This window comes from Pseudopodoces humilis, chromosome 8 (assembly GCF_049639895.1).
Source record: "Pseudopodoces humilis isolate 2021_Gansu_Grassland_sample_001 chromosome 8, ASM4963989v1, whole genome shotgun sequence".
Taxonomy (NCBI): domain Eukaryota; kingdom Metazoa; phylum Chordata; class Aves; order Passeriformes; family Paridae; genus Pseudopodoces; species Pseudopodoces humilis.
The window spans coordinates 25,227,686-25,243,848 of record NC_142207.1 but is presented as its reverse complement, the minus strand read 5'-3'; the positions used below and the strand labels follow the sequence as shown (position 1 = coordinate 25,243,848).

The 16,163-nt window shown below is 39.1% G+C and overlaps 1 protein-coding gene across 4 annotated transcripts in view; it reads right to left on the bottom strand.

The window, feature by feature from the left end:
- The window catches only part of PARD3B (par-3 family cell polarity regulator beta), a 393,522-nt gene that overhangs the window by 79,090 nt on the left and 298,269 nt on the right, over positions 1 to 16,163 (bottom strand). For all 4 annotated transcript variants that reach the window (XM_014249455.2, XM_014249453.2, XM_014249454.2 and 1 more), the window contains one exon: positions 1,307 to 1,603. In XM_014249455.2, the coding sequence (XP_014104930.2) occupies positions 1,307 to 1,603 (297 nt within the window). The remainder of the gene's footprint in view (positions 1 to 1,306; positions 1,604 to 16,163) is intronic.

Below are 16,163 nucleotides of genomic sequence, written 5' to 3'. Positions count from 1 at the left end.
AGTTAGCACAAATCTGTTTCTGATCCCTTTACTACATGCAACTTTCATGTGACTTCAGTGACAATTGCTTTGAAACCCACTAGCTGGCAAAAAGTTGGAATCACTACCTCTTATTTTATGCAGAAAGGGATGAGTTAATAATATGTAAGAAAAAAAAAAGCTCTGTCATTATGTTTGAAAAGAACTCTACCATACTGTATTTAGGTGAGAGAGAGATACTTGGCCCATTCCCTGCTACGAACTTAGATTTATGCCAGAAGAGTTTTATTCTATTTATAGTATTTATAACAATGACTCAGTAGATGATTTTAAGGACTATGATGCCACAAACTGGAAACACTCCTATATCTGTGCTGATATATTTCTCCAAAATTAACGAGTGTGGTATTACATGGCACAGACTGAGGCTATGAGGAGACACTACAGATTGTAATATGAACTCAAAGCATGTGCAGCTCCTAAACTTCCCCACGTCTGTCCTCTGTCAACTCTTCCTTCCACACAGACTTGCCCACATTCTTGTACTTTGGTTTGAAAAAGGCAACATTGATGTAGTAATGCCACAAATGAAGTCTCATGTTGTTTTAGCCCCAAATTCCAGAAGCAACAAGTTTTAAAATCATCGTAATGGTGGGTACATCATCAACTCAAAGGATTTTTTGTTTCCCCCTTAACCCAGGAAAAAACTTGACCATCTTTCTTTAATGCTGGAAGCTTGACAGTAAGGATTAAAAATTGTTCTTTCCTCCCCACTTAGTTATTGGAAAGGCTGTGAAAGGCAATCAGTCTTGTGAAGCCACACTTCATGGTCTGCATAAAAATGCCATGATTCTCAGTCTTCTCCCCAAACTAATTGAAAGTGTGTAATATCACACAGCTGGAAAATTTAAACCATAAACCATACAGTATATCACGCTATCACACAAAACCCGTTACTAATAGGCACTTGATGATCTACAGGATCGAAAGGGATCTGAAAACTGATATTATTTTTGCTGCAGGGTAAGAACTTTTCCCAACTGAAAGAGGAAAAAACACTCTTTCAGCAGTGCAGGAATTGGACTGCAGTCAGTTCATTCATTCTGTTTGTGAAATATGGACTTTTCTTTAATGATTTCTGTTTGAATGCTGTCTTGCTCAGATGCTCTGGGGTTACTGCTGCAGCAATTCTTGCTTTTGGGTAAGAGGAAATTCATGGCTTTCTAGTCAGTAAATTCAGAACAGTCCCATATCTGACTCCCTGCCTAGGCCCAGGCTCCCTGCCCACCAAGTTATCATTTTCTGTAATGCTAGGTGGCAATATTACCTGTCACCAGAAGTCTGTGGGTAGTGCTGCTTGTTTATTTTTGCATACAGCCCTTCCAAGTGCTCCCTCTCCATTGGGGCTGAGGAAGAGTCCCGCAGATAAACAAAGGTTTCTCCTACTGCTGGTGATGAGGGTCTGTAGATGCTTGCTGGTGGATAAGCCTCTCGGAAGTGGTTCACTCTGGCATAGTTTGGATCCACCTCATCATCATCAATGTCAGGTCCTCCAGGACCAGTAGAATAATCACTCAGGCCCCTCAGTTGCTTTTGCCGTAACTCCAGATGCTTTGCACCAATCCTAACAATAAAAAAAAAAGAACAAATATACAGTGGGATCTGCTTTAATGGTAACCATCACACAAATTTGAAACACCAACCCTGAACCAAACCATTTAGAGCTTCCAGTACACTGTGAAACTGGTGCCAGATAAAACAGCGTGGTGCATGCAGCAATTTTTTTCTTTATCTCTGGCAATCACCTGTGTAATCAATCTTGGTTGCCATTCTGATGAAAAAAAATAAATGCTGACTATAGTGTAGCTTTTCACAAGTGTGGATGCATGAACACATACAGGTTTAATTCTATACCTACCTTCCACATTGCAGTTGCATATACCTAGCCCAATCCCAAACCTTTTAATCTAAATTAGCCAGTAAAATTGTTACCGATCCTTGGTTACTCAACCCACCTAGACTCTCCTAAATACATTAACTTGTGAAAAGTGGATTAATTGTGAACGTAAATGGAGAGATGGCACATTTGTCTCAAATCAAAGGACCACAATTAGTTTGCTGAAGATTTAATTTTTAAAAAAAATTATTTTGGCTACATAACTGTGAAAAACACAGCTTATTATATAGGGGATAGGGATAAAGTTAAACAGCAAAGCAATTAATAGAAATTTGACAGAAATGAATTGGTACATATAAGTGAATTAATGACTGTTACTGGCAGTATTCCACTGTGATAAAGCCTTAAGTGGTATTACAGAATGCTGCTGCTAATCAGGGCCATTGTGTAACCTCTCTGGAATAGTAAAACATATTCAGGTAAATGTCAAGCTAAGATGATATTCAATGATTCAACATTCCTGCTGGAGAAAAAAAATGTAGAGCAAGACTGTGAGCTCTTCTGTTAACTGCTCAGCTACTCTTCAACAGAGTGTAATTAAGTGCAGTGAGATGGATCTGGCAGAATGCTGACCATGGTATGTAATAAATATCATTTACAGAAAATAGAGGAGTGTGGAATAAGAAACAAGGAACAGAAGAAAGATACAGAGATGCAATGTCTGACAGAAGTCAACATTTGCTTTTGACTGTAACTGGAAGCACAACAGCAATGTAGAAAAACAGTACCACAGGAGTAAAAGTGAAAAGGGTCTGGCAGACTTAGTTATCCCAGTAAGGCTTAATGGTCTCAGGACTCTGTATATTGAAAAATTAAGGTGTTCTGGAGAAAGTCTTTAAAAGGCATGGAGAAAAAGGTTCCCTAGAAAAACAGATGAGCACACTGGCAGCTTCCCTCCAATTGACAGGAACTACTAAGTGCAGAATGGGATTCATACTACTTAGTTTTTTGCTTTGCTTGCTAGATTTGTATCATCAAAACAAATGCTAATAATTTGTAGATAAAAAGGTTCACAAATAATTCTAATGAGAACAACATGCATTTCTACATATATACTAGATGTGTAGCACTCATGCCATCCAGTTCCACATCTCCATTAACTGTGCCAGGACATATCTAGAGGTGATGCTGGTTTTCAACACTTAAAATGTAATCACACCTTACAGCAGGATGTGTGATACAGTTGTCAAGGGGATGGGTGCCCGCTATGCACTCTGCCTTCCCTCATTGAAGCAGATGAACTTTCTCCTCTGTGGTACTCAAATCCTGTGTGCCCCACTTTGGGGACCACATGCTTTGATTGAGCTTTGCGCACCTCAACATGAAAAGGACATCAAAGTGTTGGAGTGTGTCGAGAGGAGGGAAACCAAGATGATGAAAGGCCTCGAGGGCGAGACTTAGGAGGGCAGCTGAGGTCACTTGGTTTGTTTAACCTGGGAAACTGTGGAGTGCTTCACCCTCAATTAGTGACCAGAAACCCCCAAACACACTACTCAGTGCAGGAATATATCAAGTGAGACACGAATCCTATGGCACAAGCGGGTACATGTACACACAGTACACAGGCAGAAAAATGGGAGGACACTACATTTCAAGGAATAGTCGTATCACATGTCAGTGCAGAAGGCACAGCACAGACCCAAGATGAGTCACAGCAATTTCTCAGAAAATGATGAGCCTTCATGTTCTCTGGACCAGTAGATCATTGGTCCCCCAGGTATTTGAGACCGCTTTGAAAGCAAGAGTAGTGCAGCCAGCAGCACCACGCTAATCTTGCTTTCATGTCTGACAGAACGAGTAATTTGTCCTGCTATCAATACTGGTATATTTTGTACAACAAAAGCTGGAATTAGGTCACCACAATTTTCTTTTGTTCCTGTGAATAAGCCTAGCTTCTTCAGCTTCTCCTTCTGAGCGCAATCTTCAATTGCTGCCAGTATTATAAGTCAAATCCTCTCAAAAAAAATTATTTCCATTCTATATTATATGGACCAGCTATGTGAAATTCTTTATGATCAATGTTTCATCCTTTCAATACATCTATTGCAATTGCAGTAATATTTCTTGTTTTCTTTTTACTCTTCCACATAAATCTATAAAATTTGCTTAGTGATGTCTTTTTCATTTCAATCCAAATGTTCAAATATAGGGAAACAGACTATCAGATGGCTGTTTTTTCTTTCTATTTACCTGTCCTTTTATGTCTTCTCACATGTTTCTCACCTTTGAAATTTCTCACAATTTTGTGAAGTTTTAAATTTCTACACTGTATCTTGGCATCGTGCTTTCACATAGTTTTAAAACAATCTTATCCATAGCACACACCAGTAGGTGCCCAGAAATTTTTTACTGAAGGAAAAAAAAAGAGAAAAACAAAAAAAAGAAAGAAACCCAAAACAACCCCAAACTGCTGTTCCTTCCATAATGCTGCTCCTTCTTTAATGCTCTGCCAACTCTACTAAGCAGGCTACTTCTCTGTCTCCCACTCATTCACCATTTCTGCACTTACCTTTGAAATTCTCCCTGTTTGAAACAGCAAAATCTTTATTCCCCATCCCAAAACCTCCTCCAAACCAACCAACCAACCTAAAAAAACAAAAGACTTTTAAATTAATACAACTGTAACTTCAAACAGCTCATTGAGCAATTACTACAAGGCAGCCCCCACTTGCAGCACTGGATGGGTCTGGTTAAACAACTGGTGCAAATTTGTGAAGAAAGATAAAATGTCCCTCAGCACTACAATGCTGGCAGTGAAACCAGAGCTGAGGAGAGGTACAGATCAGCATCTCAACAATTTAGCGAGGCACTACAGCTTCTACAAACTTCTTAATGAGGGAAAGGGGAAAAAAAAAAACCTCATAGAGAATAAAGGGAAATACACATATTTCCTTTTGAGGGTCTCATATTAATCTGCTTGCTCTCTTCGACCTCCTGAACACTGCTCTCCAGTTAAACCACTGCACAACTGCATCAACTCCCCTTAGCTGTGTTTCTGTAAAAACAGAGTCTTGGCACACAAGCACCCAGGACATCAGGAAATGTCCTTTCTTTTTTTTCTTGTGACCCAACCTTTTTCTTAATAGCATACATGTATCCTGCTCTAGACTTTCTCTACAACAAATATGTTGGACTTGATGATCTCAAAGGTTTTTGCCAACCTAGTTTATTCTGTGATTCTGTGAAATAATTTCAGAAAATACACAGTTTGGTAAAAAAATATATAACCTTAATATAACTCCAGGAAATTTTCTGAAAACATGTTGCATTTGTAGAAGTCAAATGAAGACAGAATCCATATACATATTGTGCTTCTGGAAGTGGGACACAGTATTTTGAAAACACTTCTGTACACCTCATGTACTGTCCAGTAGCACACTCCCAGAGCTACAAATCAAGGACTGCTCTCATTTATCCTTCAAAAAATCTTCCCATCTGACATATCTGCACAAATCATGCACGGTCAGTTCTCATCTAGTAACACATGAAAAGATGCACACACGTAGAGTGCAGCAGTCATGAAAGGGTTAACAGCCCAAACAGCTCCTTCCAGCTGCAGCTCAGAGACACGATTGAGTTACTGTGGCTTAACAAATTATTGTGTTTCTGTGAGCTACTGTCAATGACCACATATGTATTCACCGCCTGTGACAAACACAATGTAAAACGCTTTAGCCTGACATCAGTGACAGAGACACTGACAGGCAAACGCTGGATTAAAAGACTGCAGAATACACAGAGTGAAGCAGCTGCAGGAAGAGATGTGAACTACCTCAAGAAAACTACAGAAGAGCTGAGCAGAAGTGACTTTTGGAGAAGAACCAGAAATGCTTTTGGGAATGGAATGTGAGGGCTAGGAAAAGCTGTAAGAGATACTTCTCATATCTTGGCCTAGCAGGTGGAAGCTGGGTGGATGGGTTGTGAGTGGGTAACAAGAAAATGCTGAAGCTTCTAAGACTCTGTGAAAATTAAAATACAGGACTTAATGCTGCAGCCCAAAGAATGCCAGGGTCATTAAAAGCTGTGGAGTCCAAAGATGGGGACTTCAATGGGGAATGAACAGCAAGACATCGGCTGCAGCCCAACCTGCACTTCTGAGGGCCCAGCAGCAGCCCCAGCTCAAAATGAGCTTTGTACACTGAGGCACAGGTGAAGGAGGGTCACTGGATCAGCACGAGACTTGGACACTCATGTCCTCCTGACTGGTGTCTCCCAGGCTGGAGACAGGGTGCCTGCTGCCCAACAGGAGACACGAGAAGCAACTCAGTGGCATTGACAGACACTACATCTGACCAGAGTGAAACACCTGCACGGGGCAAGCTTGGCCCAGGAGAGACCATGGGCTCTCTTACTTGCAGACCTGCAAGGCTGCATTTCACATCACAACAGCTGAATGTAGGGACAACCAACGAAAACAAGCCCACAACAAAAAGCATCACATCTTCGGAGGTGTTTGAACTCTTCCCTTGCAGTCCCTGTGAGCTCTGAGAAAATCCTGTTTTTTCTGACTTTCCAGTGAAAGTAAAGGCAATGTAACTTTTTTTTTTACCTTGAACTGACCACATACTTAATACTGAGCAGAGCACAAAGAATGACTTGTTTTGAACCTCAAGGTGCATATCTAAGTAGTCAAATACAGGAATCAAAAACTATTTTCTAACCAAAATAATGTATTTCACCAAGGGACTTTGTACTTCAGATGAATACAGCAAATATTTCTTATGTGGTGGTGTAAAAGTAACAGACTTTGTGGAAGCGTGAGCAAGTACATGAATGAGCAAGACGCTGGCAAAGTGAATGAAAGATGTTCCTGGGGGAGAAGAATGAATACAAAGCAGAGACAAAACATGTAACAGAAACCGGGCCATAGGTCTTTTAGGATAATTTCTATTCCATTTGCAATAAGAGAAGCAGAATGAAAGTAGCGAATCAAGTGTGCATACCATCACTTTAATGTATACCTAAACTTAAGAAGATCTAATCCTTAAAGTCTTTTGAGATGATTGAGATGCTAAACATTCTTCTACTCAGTAGTTCCTTGAGAACAGAAGAATAAAGGCCACTCCATTGCTTTTTTCTCCACTCATGTGACTCTCCCCGAGATCTACATACTGTAATGATTACTCAATTTACATCTGATTGAATATCTGCTTTTGTGTCTCATTTACCTAATTCACACATATATAGACTAACGGGTTGTCTAGAGGCAAGCAGCCTATTTCTGTAGGAGGTCACTTAGATTTCCAGGGGGTTTAATGTTTTAATTCCTTTTTAGCTGCTAGCAAAATATATTTTGGTAACTAAAATCTTGTTTATTCATTCATTTACATAACAGTGAAATGAATACATCCTTCCTTTAGACATTCATAAGCCATAATCACTGATGGGAATGGGTATATTTCAGTTGAGCATCTGAGGAGATTATTTCAGTACAGTGCTTTTAATTTTTTTAAAATTTCATAATTGTTTTTCAGACAGACATGGCCTATAATGACATTAACAATCCTATTCAAACCTCTTATCTGAAGACTCATTTTTATTTTTTCAAACATCATCACCTAACAAAACTCTAGAGGCAGGCAAGTCCCATAGCTTAAAGAAAAAAATCCCCCCCCCCCAAAAAAAAAAAATCCACCTCTTGCCAGCAAATTGAGGACATCTAATTTGGACTCGCAAAAAATCAAATATCTAATTTAGGGTTATTATATTGAAATAATCAATATCTTTCAGGGTATTCTACTGGTGTCATATTTGTCAGAAACATCCTCTCTATAAGCTATGCAAGTGTTTCTTCATTCCAGCTCATCCAATTGTGCTGGATTTGAACATCTCCAAAATTAGTATCTGAAACTGTAAACAAGAATAGAAACAGTCTCAGAAATAAAGACAGAAAAGCCACAAATTCTAGGGAGCTAGAGACTAACTCAGGGTAACAAGATATAGCTCATGAAGCCCCATTAAATGTCCCAATGATAAAAACCCACCAATTCATAAAATATTGCCTGTTCCATAAAACTACCTGTAAAATACTGAACGCACCAAAGAAGCTGCCTTGGGAGGACAGAAAAACCTAAGGAGATAGAGCTATGCCAACCTTAAAATTTAAAATTATGAGAAACTAAAGATTAAACATAGCCTTTTCATACCATGAAATGAGAAATGGGAGCTTTGGATAGACAAGACTAAGGTCTCAATGTTCTTCCATTTATTTCAGAAGTAACAAGAAGTGATTACCAGCTTACACAGGATCCTGCCCTCTAAAGAAAATGCTGGCTATAATAAGGTCAGTGTGTTTTCTCCTGTCCTATGAACTTGAATGAGAACATGATTTTTACCCTTGCTTGTTAAATCAGAGAAAGTTTTTCTGCCTATCTACATTAGTTGCACATTGGGTGAAATGCAGCAGATTACAGAAAGCCAGCTATCAGAAAAGCCAAGTATTTTATGGTCTGTAGTTTATTGCATTATGTAATTTTCTTTACTCACAACTACCCTGGAGTTATCATTTTCAAATGACAATATCAGTAAAATTTAGATTGTAAGGAACTGTCTGAAGGTCATCCTGCTCGATCTCTTGCTGAAAACAAGGCTGACTGCACAGATCAGTTTTCTCAGTCTTCTGTCAACAGGATGTTCCTTGTTTTGTGACAATGGGGATTAGGGAGTGGAAACATTCCAGGTTTTTCAGAATTACTTTGACATCTTTCACCTAAGATGTTCTGATGCCTTTAAGAGCTCCCCCCTGCAAAATGGCCTTGAGTCTGCAGTGCCTTTGCACCCCTTAGCTGCAGTTGCAAGGCCCAGCTCCTGATGCTGATTTACAGGAACTCTCAGGTTGCTGTCATTTGCACTTTGCCGTTTAAAAAGGTATGTAAGTAGCTGTGCATACCATACCTGAGTTCCTTTTGTGAACATTAACTCATTCTGGAGCAAACAGTCATGAGAAGAGGATTAAAATAACAATACTCTTCAAATGTAAGACTTTGCTTACAATTTAGACTTTGGGAACTTAATGTCAGGAGTGCACACAATACCAATTGCAGTCAAAGCCACATAATCATCCCTCCAACCTCTCCAACTGACACATCAAACAAACTGTTTCAGAGAAGTTCATCAGATTAACAGAGAACCAGTATAAAGTAACCACAGTATACCTGCAGGAAAGCTATGGGGAGACAGAGATATCCACCTATGAACTGAATCACTGCCACTGACCTACTAGGCTCCAGCAGTTATTGTAGCAGGTATCAATCAAAACCACTGAAGATTGGTAACACTGTTCTAAGAAAAATACCAGAGACTTTGTAATGACTACGGGAAGGCGCAACATTGACTTGACTTCTCATGAAAACCCAGCATTCACAACCAGATGCAGTAACACAATTCAGGACAAACCCAGGAAAACTGGCACCTACTGAGTCTCCGGGCCACCTCTGTCACTAAGGGGGGTATTCTTGGAACATCTCCTTCATAGGCACTTGCAGCTCTACTTCCTAGTGACACCTCATGAGTTCACACAACCATCTCTGCAACTGCATGAACATTATGCCTTCATTTGAACGAAATCCTAGTAGTGGAAGGAACAAGCCTAGCCTATCTGTCATGTGATATGATACTCCATGCACATTTATTCTACACATGACATTGAACCTGGAACCTATTTCTAGATTAGGATTTCCTAGAATTTCTCTGTACAAGAACAGGAACAGTCTCCATCTGTTAGTCTGGGATTCACAGGTTGCTTCTAATTAACAATCCTTGATTTGAAAGCAAAACTCAGCTTTGCCTGAGCAGTCAAAGCTTTAAGACTTTCAGGTATTTTGGTTTAAGATCACTATGGAGATTTACACATGCAAACAGATTTCCTGCCTGTCTATCCCCATGAGTCGCATTCTCATTTTTATGCTGTAGTAGCTAAGGGAATCTGAAAACAGGAATTCTGTGCTGTGGCACTACTTCAAAGTGCATGCCAGCAATTTATGATAGACTGTCATATATCACAAATGGAAGGGCAAGGAATGAAATGCTGCTTCCAAGTAATTCTTATGCTCTTATTGATTCTGGAGTGGGCAAGAGCTGACCTACATTCAGTACTGCATCAAAGAAATCCCTAGGCCAGGATAGTCCATTTCCTAGAAAGCACTCTTTTAGCTGGGTTGGCTAGTACCTGGGCCAGGTTCACTTTATTAGTTTGGCCTGTAAGTTTCTAGCAACATTTCAGGTTTACAGAACCAAAACAACCATCAAGTAATAAAACTCTGATACATACAGAAGAGAACCATGCATTGGCCCACTTAAGCCAAGAAAAAGCCAGGCCACTGCCCCTGAGCTGCTCTGGTCTCTTAGGTGGACAGGCGGCACAACTTGTGAAAAGGTGTCTCCAGATGATACTGGTGCCTCAGTGACGAGCAAAACAAGGATGCTAAATGGCTTGGATGAGAATTCTGTGCTTACATTTTGAGAGCACAGCTATGACACCCAGAAGTGCTATTTCCATCAGTGTGCAACACCTGGAATAGCACTGCGATACTTAGAGAAAAAGTCCCATGTACCACTCTTGTTATGATCAGTTCTCAATGTTCTTAACATTGGGACAATCTGGGACCAACTGTAGACCCAATGCTGTCTTAAGAATGTCCTCCAGCAATAAAAAAGCCATGTGAAGCAGCTCAGAAATTGCTGTCTGGTTCTAAATGTTACAACAAAACCTGTGAAAGGTAGGTGAGATCCATCTACCTCAGCTACTCATAACCAAACATCAATCTCCCAGTGTTCCATGGTAGGCTTTTATTACATGTTCTTGTATGCAGGGCAGCAGCAGATCTAAATTGAGAATCATTCAGTATCAATGGGTTGGGATTACTCTGTCCTCCTGTCCAGTGCAAGTGCTTCCACAGTAATAAACAGAAATCTGATAGCTTCATACTGTCAGCACAAAATGAAACTATGACCTTGACCTGTGCAACAGCACCCAGTAATTTTTTCATAACTTCAACATACCATACTACACGGCTATGATCTAATAGGAATCCAAAAGTAATTAACTGGAATTTTTGAAAACTGAAGCCTTAATCAAATATGTATTCTTATCAGGGTTTCAAGCCAGCAATAAATTGGGACATTTAAAAAACTGGGATCCAATCCAATCCGTGATCTGATCAGGGTTCAATGGTTATAATAAATTGAGAGTATTAAAACTGGGATCACATCCAACACTTTATTTTGTCTAAACCACAGGACCTAGCAGTGCTGTAAAGTCAGGAATACTCAATGAACAGATATACCATGTTGGATTAACCCTTAATAAATAATGATGCACAAGCTCAGGTGTCCCAAAAACATGTGGTTTAGCACAGAGCTTAATGGTGAGAATAGCAATTATGAACATTTTATCAGAGATCAATATGAACTTTAAACAGCCATAATAATGCTTTTAGACTTGGCAGGTGGAATACACAGGAACAAAAGCTACATGGGGTCACCAACAACGCATGTGTGAATGAATGTGTGCTAAGATGCACTATGCACTTAAAAAAATAATACTTTGATTTTTGCAACAGTCTGAATTCCAAATTTTTATTCAAAGCAATTTGCCTTTTCTACCAATCTGCCATGTATTCTCATTTTCATTTTGGTTTTCAGTAACATAATTACTGTTTGTAATTAAATATAATAAAATAAATGCTGACAAAAAGGGAATTAAGTTTCACTCCCAAGTACTCTCTCCTCTCTAAGTGGACTCTATATGTTTTTATTTCTGTAAGATGCATCCTTTCATGCAGAGATCTTGCAGCTGCAAAATTAAACCTCTGTTTGCCAAATATGAAAAACATATGTATTGATTTTTTAGCTATGGGAATAGGCAACAAGCATTAGGGCTAATAAGACAAGAGAGAAATGCTCTTCAGTTACTGGAAGGTTTCTGAAAAGTAAAGGAAAGTCAGTCTTTACTATAAAAACTGAAACCATTTAGTTTTACCCAAATTTCAAGTACAGTACAACTTCAGCATTCAGTGAGAAAGCAGGGGCCAGATATTCCTTCTGCTTCTCTAACACTCGACTCAAACCGTAATGCTATTAAAATTTTTCCTCAATTAATTCCAATAAGGGCTACAAAACCAAGACTGTTTTAACAAAACTACTCCCACAAAAATGTGCAGAGGATTATTTTTCATATGGAGTGCCTCCTTATTAACTAACTCTCATGCTACTTTAAAAAATCTTCCCATATTCAACAAGGTGCTTAATTTTGTAAATTTTATTCTTATGTCAAGTAAGTGTTCAATTCTGTTGGAAGACTTAGGTCTCAGTAGGAAAATCCCAATAAAATAGTATTAAACAAACAGGAAAAATATTTTTCTTTCAGTTGATAGTCACTTTATTTGTATTTAAAAGGCAAACAAATTATGATGTGTAAAACTCATGCTTCTAATATATTTTTCCTATTTATTTTACAACTACTTCCAAATGTTAGAAAATGAAAAGAACTTCAAATGAGTGGGAAAGAAATGGAGGGAGGGATGAAATCTTTTTTGAGGGAAGGAAAAGACAAGGCCTCTTCCAGTATTTAATAATGTAGCAAACATCTTGTCGTTAAAATGATAAATTCTGAGTAATTTACACTGAACACACTAAAAATACAGATTTGAGTCAGCTTGATCAAAATAACCCTCAGATACAGCATTTCTTTATTCCTTTTATGGGCAGATTCTCGACCTTTGAAGCACATGCTTTATTACAGCCAAACTCTTTGAAGCATGAACAAAATGATGAGTTTATTTAAAATAAGGCCTCAGTCCAGTGAAGCATGTGACTTGTGTCAGGAAGGACAAACCACCACCTCAAAGAACTGTACCACCAGTTAAGTCAATACTCCTTAACTATCATGAGCTCCTGTCTTTTTCCACTCAAGTTTCACTGACATTGCATCACCTTGGCATAATAAAACTAAAGGAGGTAGGGGGAGAAGAAGAAAATAATTTAAAGGAGGTGCTAAATTCATATTCAATTGGACACAGATAAGGTTATTACTAAAGAAGGAATGCCTAACATCCAAAGTTCCTGTTCACTACTTGGAGCTTGCAGAAGTAGTAGTCATGTAATAAAGTATTGGCTTTGAAAAGAAAGGAAGCCTGGGGCTGAGGTCTGGAATCAATTCTTAGCCTGACAGGGACTTTTTAGGAACCTGGACAAGCAGCTGCACTGCCTGAATGTCACATTCCCACTCAGAGGACACGTTTTTTTTCCTGGCAGATTTTCTCTCTTCCACCTCAACTGTAAGTGCTTGGGGTCAGGCCCAAGCTTTTCTGACAGCAATGGACACAATGAGACCTTGATCTTGGTGGGGATTGCTAGGGAATACAAGCAGTAAAAAAAAAATAATGATGTCAGCATTTCAGTGCAGGATGTGGAGCTGCTTCAGAGAACTGCAGCTACAAGGCAGCACAGAGAGTTGTACCGAAAACTGAGACTGGGACAATGTGGAATCGAAATAGAAATTACTAGGCTAGCAAAATCCTAAATTTATTTTCACTTTCTGAGGTTCAAATCTGAAACTTGGCAGCCCATAAGAGGAGTTTCCAGGCAAATTTATGCTGAAGACCAATGTGCAAGCAAATCCTGTCCCTTTGGGAATCATCTGCACTCATATAGAGTGAGCACTGAATACTCTGCCTGCATACACCCACTAGCTCTAACACATTCTGGATGTGCCAGACTTGTTGCACATACACTGTTCAATTCCTTCACTGTGCAAGCAGGAAATCCAACCTGTTCCAGGCATGATGGGCTTACACTCATGCAGCACACCTACGTAAGAGCTGATGTTTCCTGTCAGAGCCAGATTCACTGAGCTTGTACTGCACAGCCAGCCCATAACTGTGCAGTGAACACATCTGACATTTTTGCACGTCTAAAGCTCATCAAAATTTCTGCAAGAAGGCTGCAGTCTTTACAGAAAGCCTATCCCTGGGATTTTGTAAAATATTGTTGAGCCTATCCAATACCAATCAAAAAACTCTGCAAAACTATGAGAGACAGCCCAGTCCTGTAAACTGAAAATGCACTTCCTACCAAAAAAATTTTTCTCAGCTGAGATCTTGGAACAGTATTCTGCTTTTTGGAGAGCTGCCAAGCATATATTGCATGCAAAACCAATATCCAAAACCAGGCGAGTTCCACAGCTGCTAAGATGCTGAAAAGCACTTGATCATTAATCCTGTCACACCCAGCCCAAAAATCAACTGTTCCAACCTCTATCACTAGTGTCCAAAATGGACAACATGGCCTCTGAAAAAAAACCCAAACAACGAACAAAAAAAAACAAAACAAAAAAAAAACCAGATGAAAGATCATAATATCAGTTACTATGGTAGGCAGTAAGCATTTCAGAAAACTGTTTAAGCAAAAAATCTGACTTTAGGATTGTAATAATTGAATTGAGGGTCTGAACAAGAATTAGTTATACAGCTGATCTTGGAAAAGTAGAATTAGATGTGCATTTAAGCTATTCTAGAAAGGCTAAAATGTTAGAAAAACAATTTTAGTTTGTTCAAGCTGTTAAATATAGGATAAATATAGGATCACAGGTATCAGGGGACAAAACTTGCAATATTTCTGTAGTCTGTTCTACTATTACATCCCCTGTAGTTTTAACATACGCTCATTTCACTCAACAAGAACAGATCTGAAAATATGAATGTGTTCTACTAAGCTTCAGTTTTATAAATACAAGACCAAGTATGCAGGATTGCAGCTAGTGAAGTCATAGGAGCAGGTGATCTATGGTGTGAATGTTCCACAAGGTTTCCTTTGCCAATGCGTGCATTAAAATCTTGGACTCGAATTACATTATAGAATTATTAAATCTTGGGACAGAGCTATAAAACTTGTCTTTACTGTCTTACTGGGAGTCATCATTAGGTGAACAGTCAACAACTAAGCAAAAGGACTGATCTACCTTCAAGTCAGGTAACGTTTCCTTAGTGATTTTAATCAATTTCCCAAACAGTTTTTACCCATACAGGAAAAGTAGCTTCTTTATATAATTTTTCTCTAACAAAAACAAAGCTTCTTCTATTTTATAACCAGCTCAAGAAGGGTTCAACAGTAAGCCTGTAGGTAGTCTTATGTGGAGTAAGAACCATGCTCTTACCGAAAGTTGAAGCAAATTGCTTGCTTTTACAGCACGTGTTGCATTCCGTTGAGGATAACATAGGGAAAATTTCTTCACTATTTTTCTGGGATTTAATTTAAATCCCCCAGAGATAGAAGATATACTACCTGATACTAAAGTGTGATATTCCTATTCTCGTGCCTTACAGAAGAAGAATCAAATAAGTGAGTTAAAAATATCATCTTGGTTCATCCACTTCTCAACACACCTGCTGTTCTCCATTTCAGTCACAAACTCTTCCAGGTCACAACTGAAATCATTACTAGAGAAACTAGAATGATGAAGACATTGAGCTGCCAGTTTCTAATGCAGCCGTACCAAGTTACTGTCAATCAGTGACTGTAATTAAAAAAAAAAGCACACAACGCTAAAGAAATATTAAGAACAATTATCTTGTGTCCAATTGGAACGTTAGACCTCTAGACAGAAGGGTTCATTCCTTCCAGCCTGCCAACATTTTAGTAAATGACACTGGCCCTTTAACAGATGGGATACATGCTTCTTAGCTTGCCAGGATCCTAATAAAAGACACTGGCTTCTTTAAAATGAAGGACACATACCTCTCAAATTGCCAGTATCCAAATTGGGAGTCAGCAGTTTAATATAAAGGCACTCATCAATCTGGCAAAATCAAGGACACAGCACAGAAATTTTAAAACAAATGGTACAAAGTTTCTCCTGACACTACTTAACTTAGATGAACTAAATACTTAAGCACTGGCTAAGCATATCCAGTAGCAGTGCTCTAGTAACTGGACACCTTGCCAGCTTTTAAAATAGTAAAAATTAGCAGCAGACTTCAAGGGTTTGGACTGACTTTTTCCCCCAGTCAAACCCATTAGCTCCCACTTGTAGTGCTGACCATGCACTGCATGACTCTAATGAAAGCAGTGTGTCTTTTCCCTGGGCACTAACCAGTACCACAAAGTACCAGTACCACATTGATCCGTGTGGAAATACTGTCTGCCCCAAAGGAACCATGTCTGCTTCCATTCCCTCTCCCAGGAGCAGGATGCACTGGTGAAAGAGAGAGACCTCTGAAAGTTTTCTGTT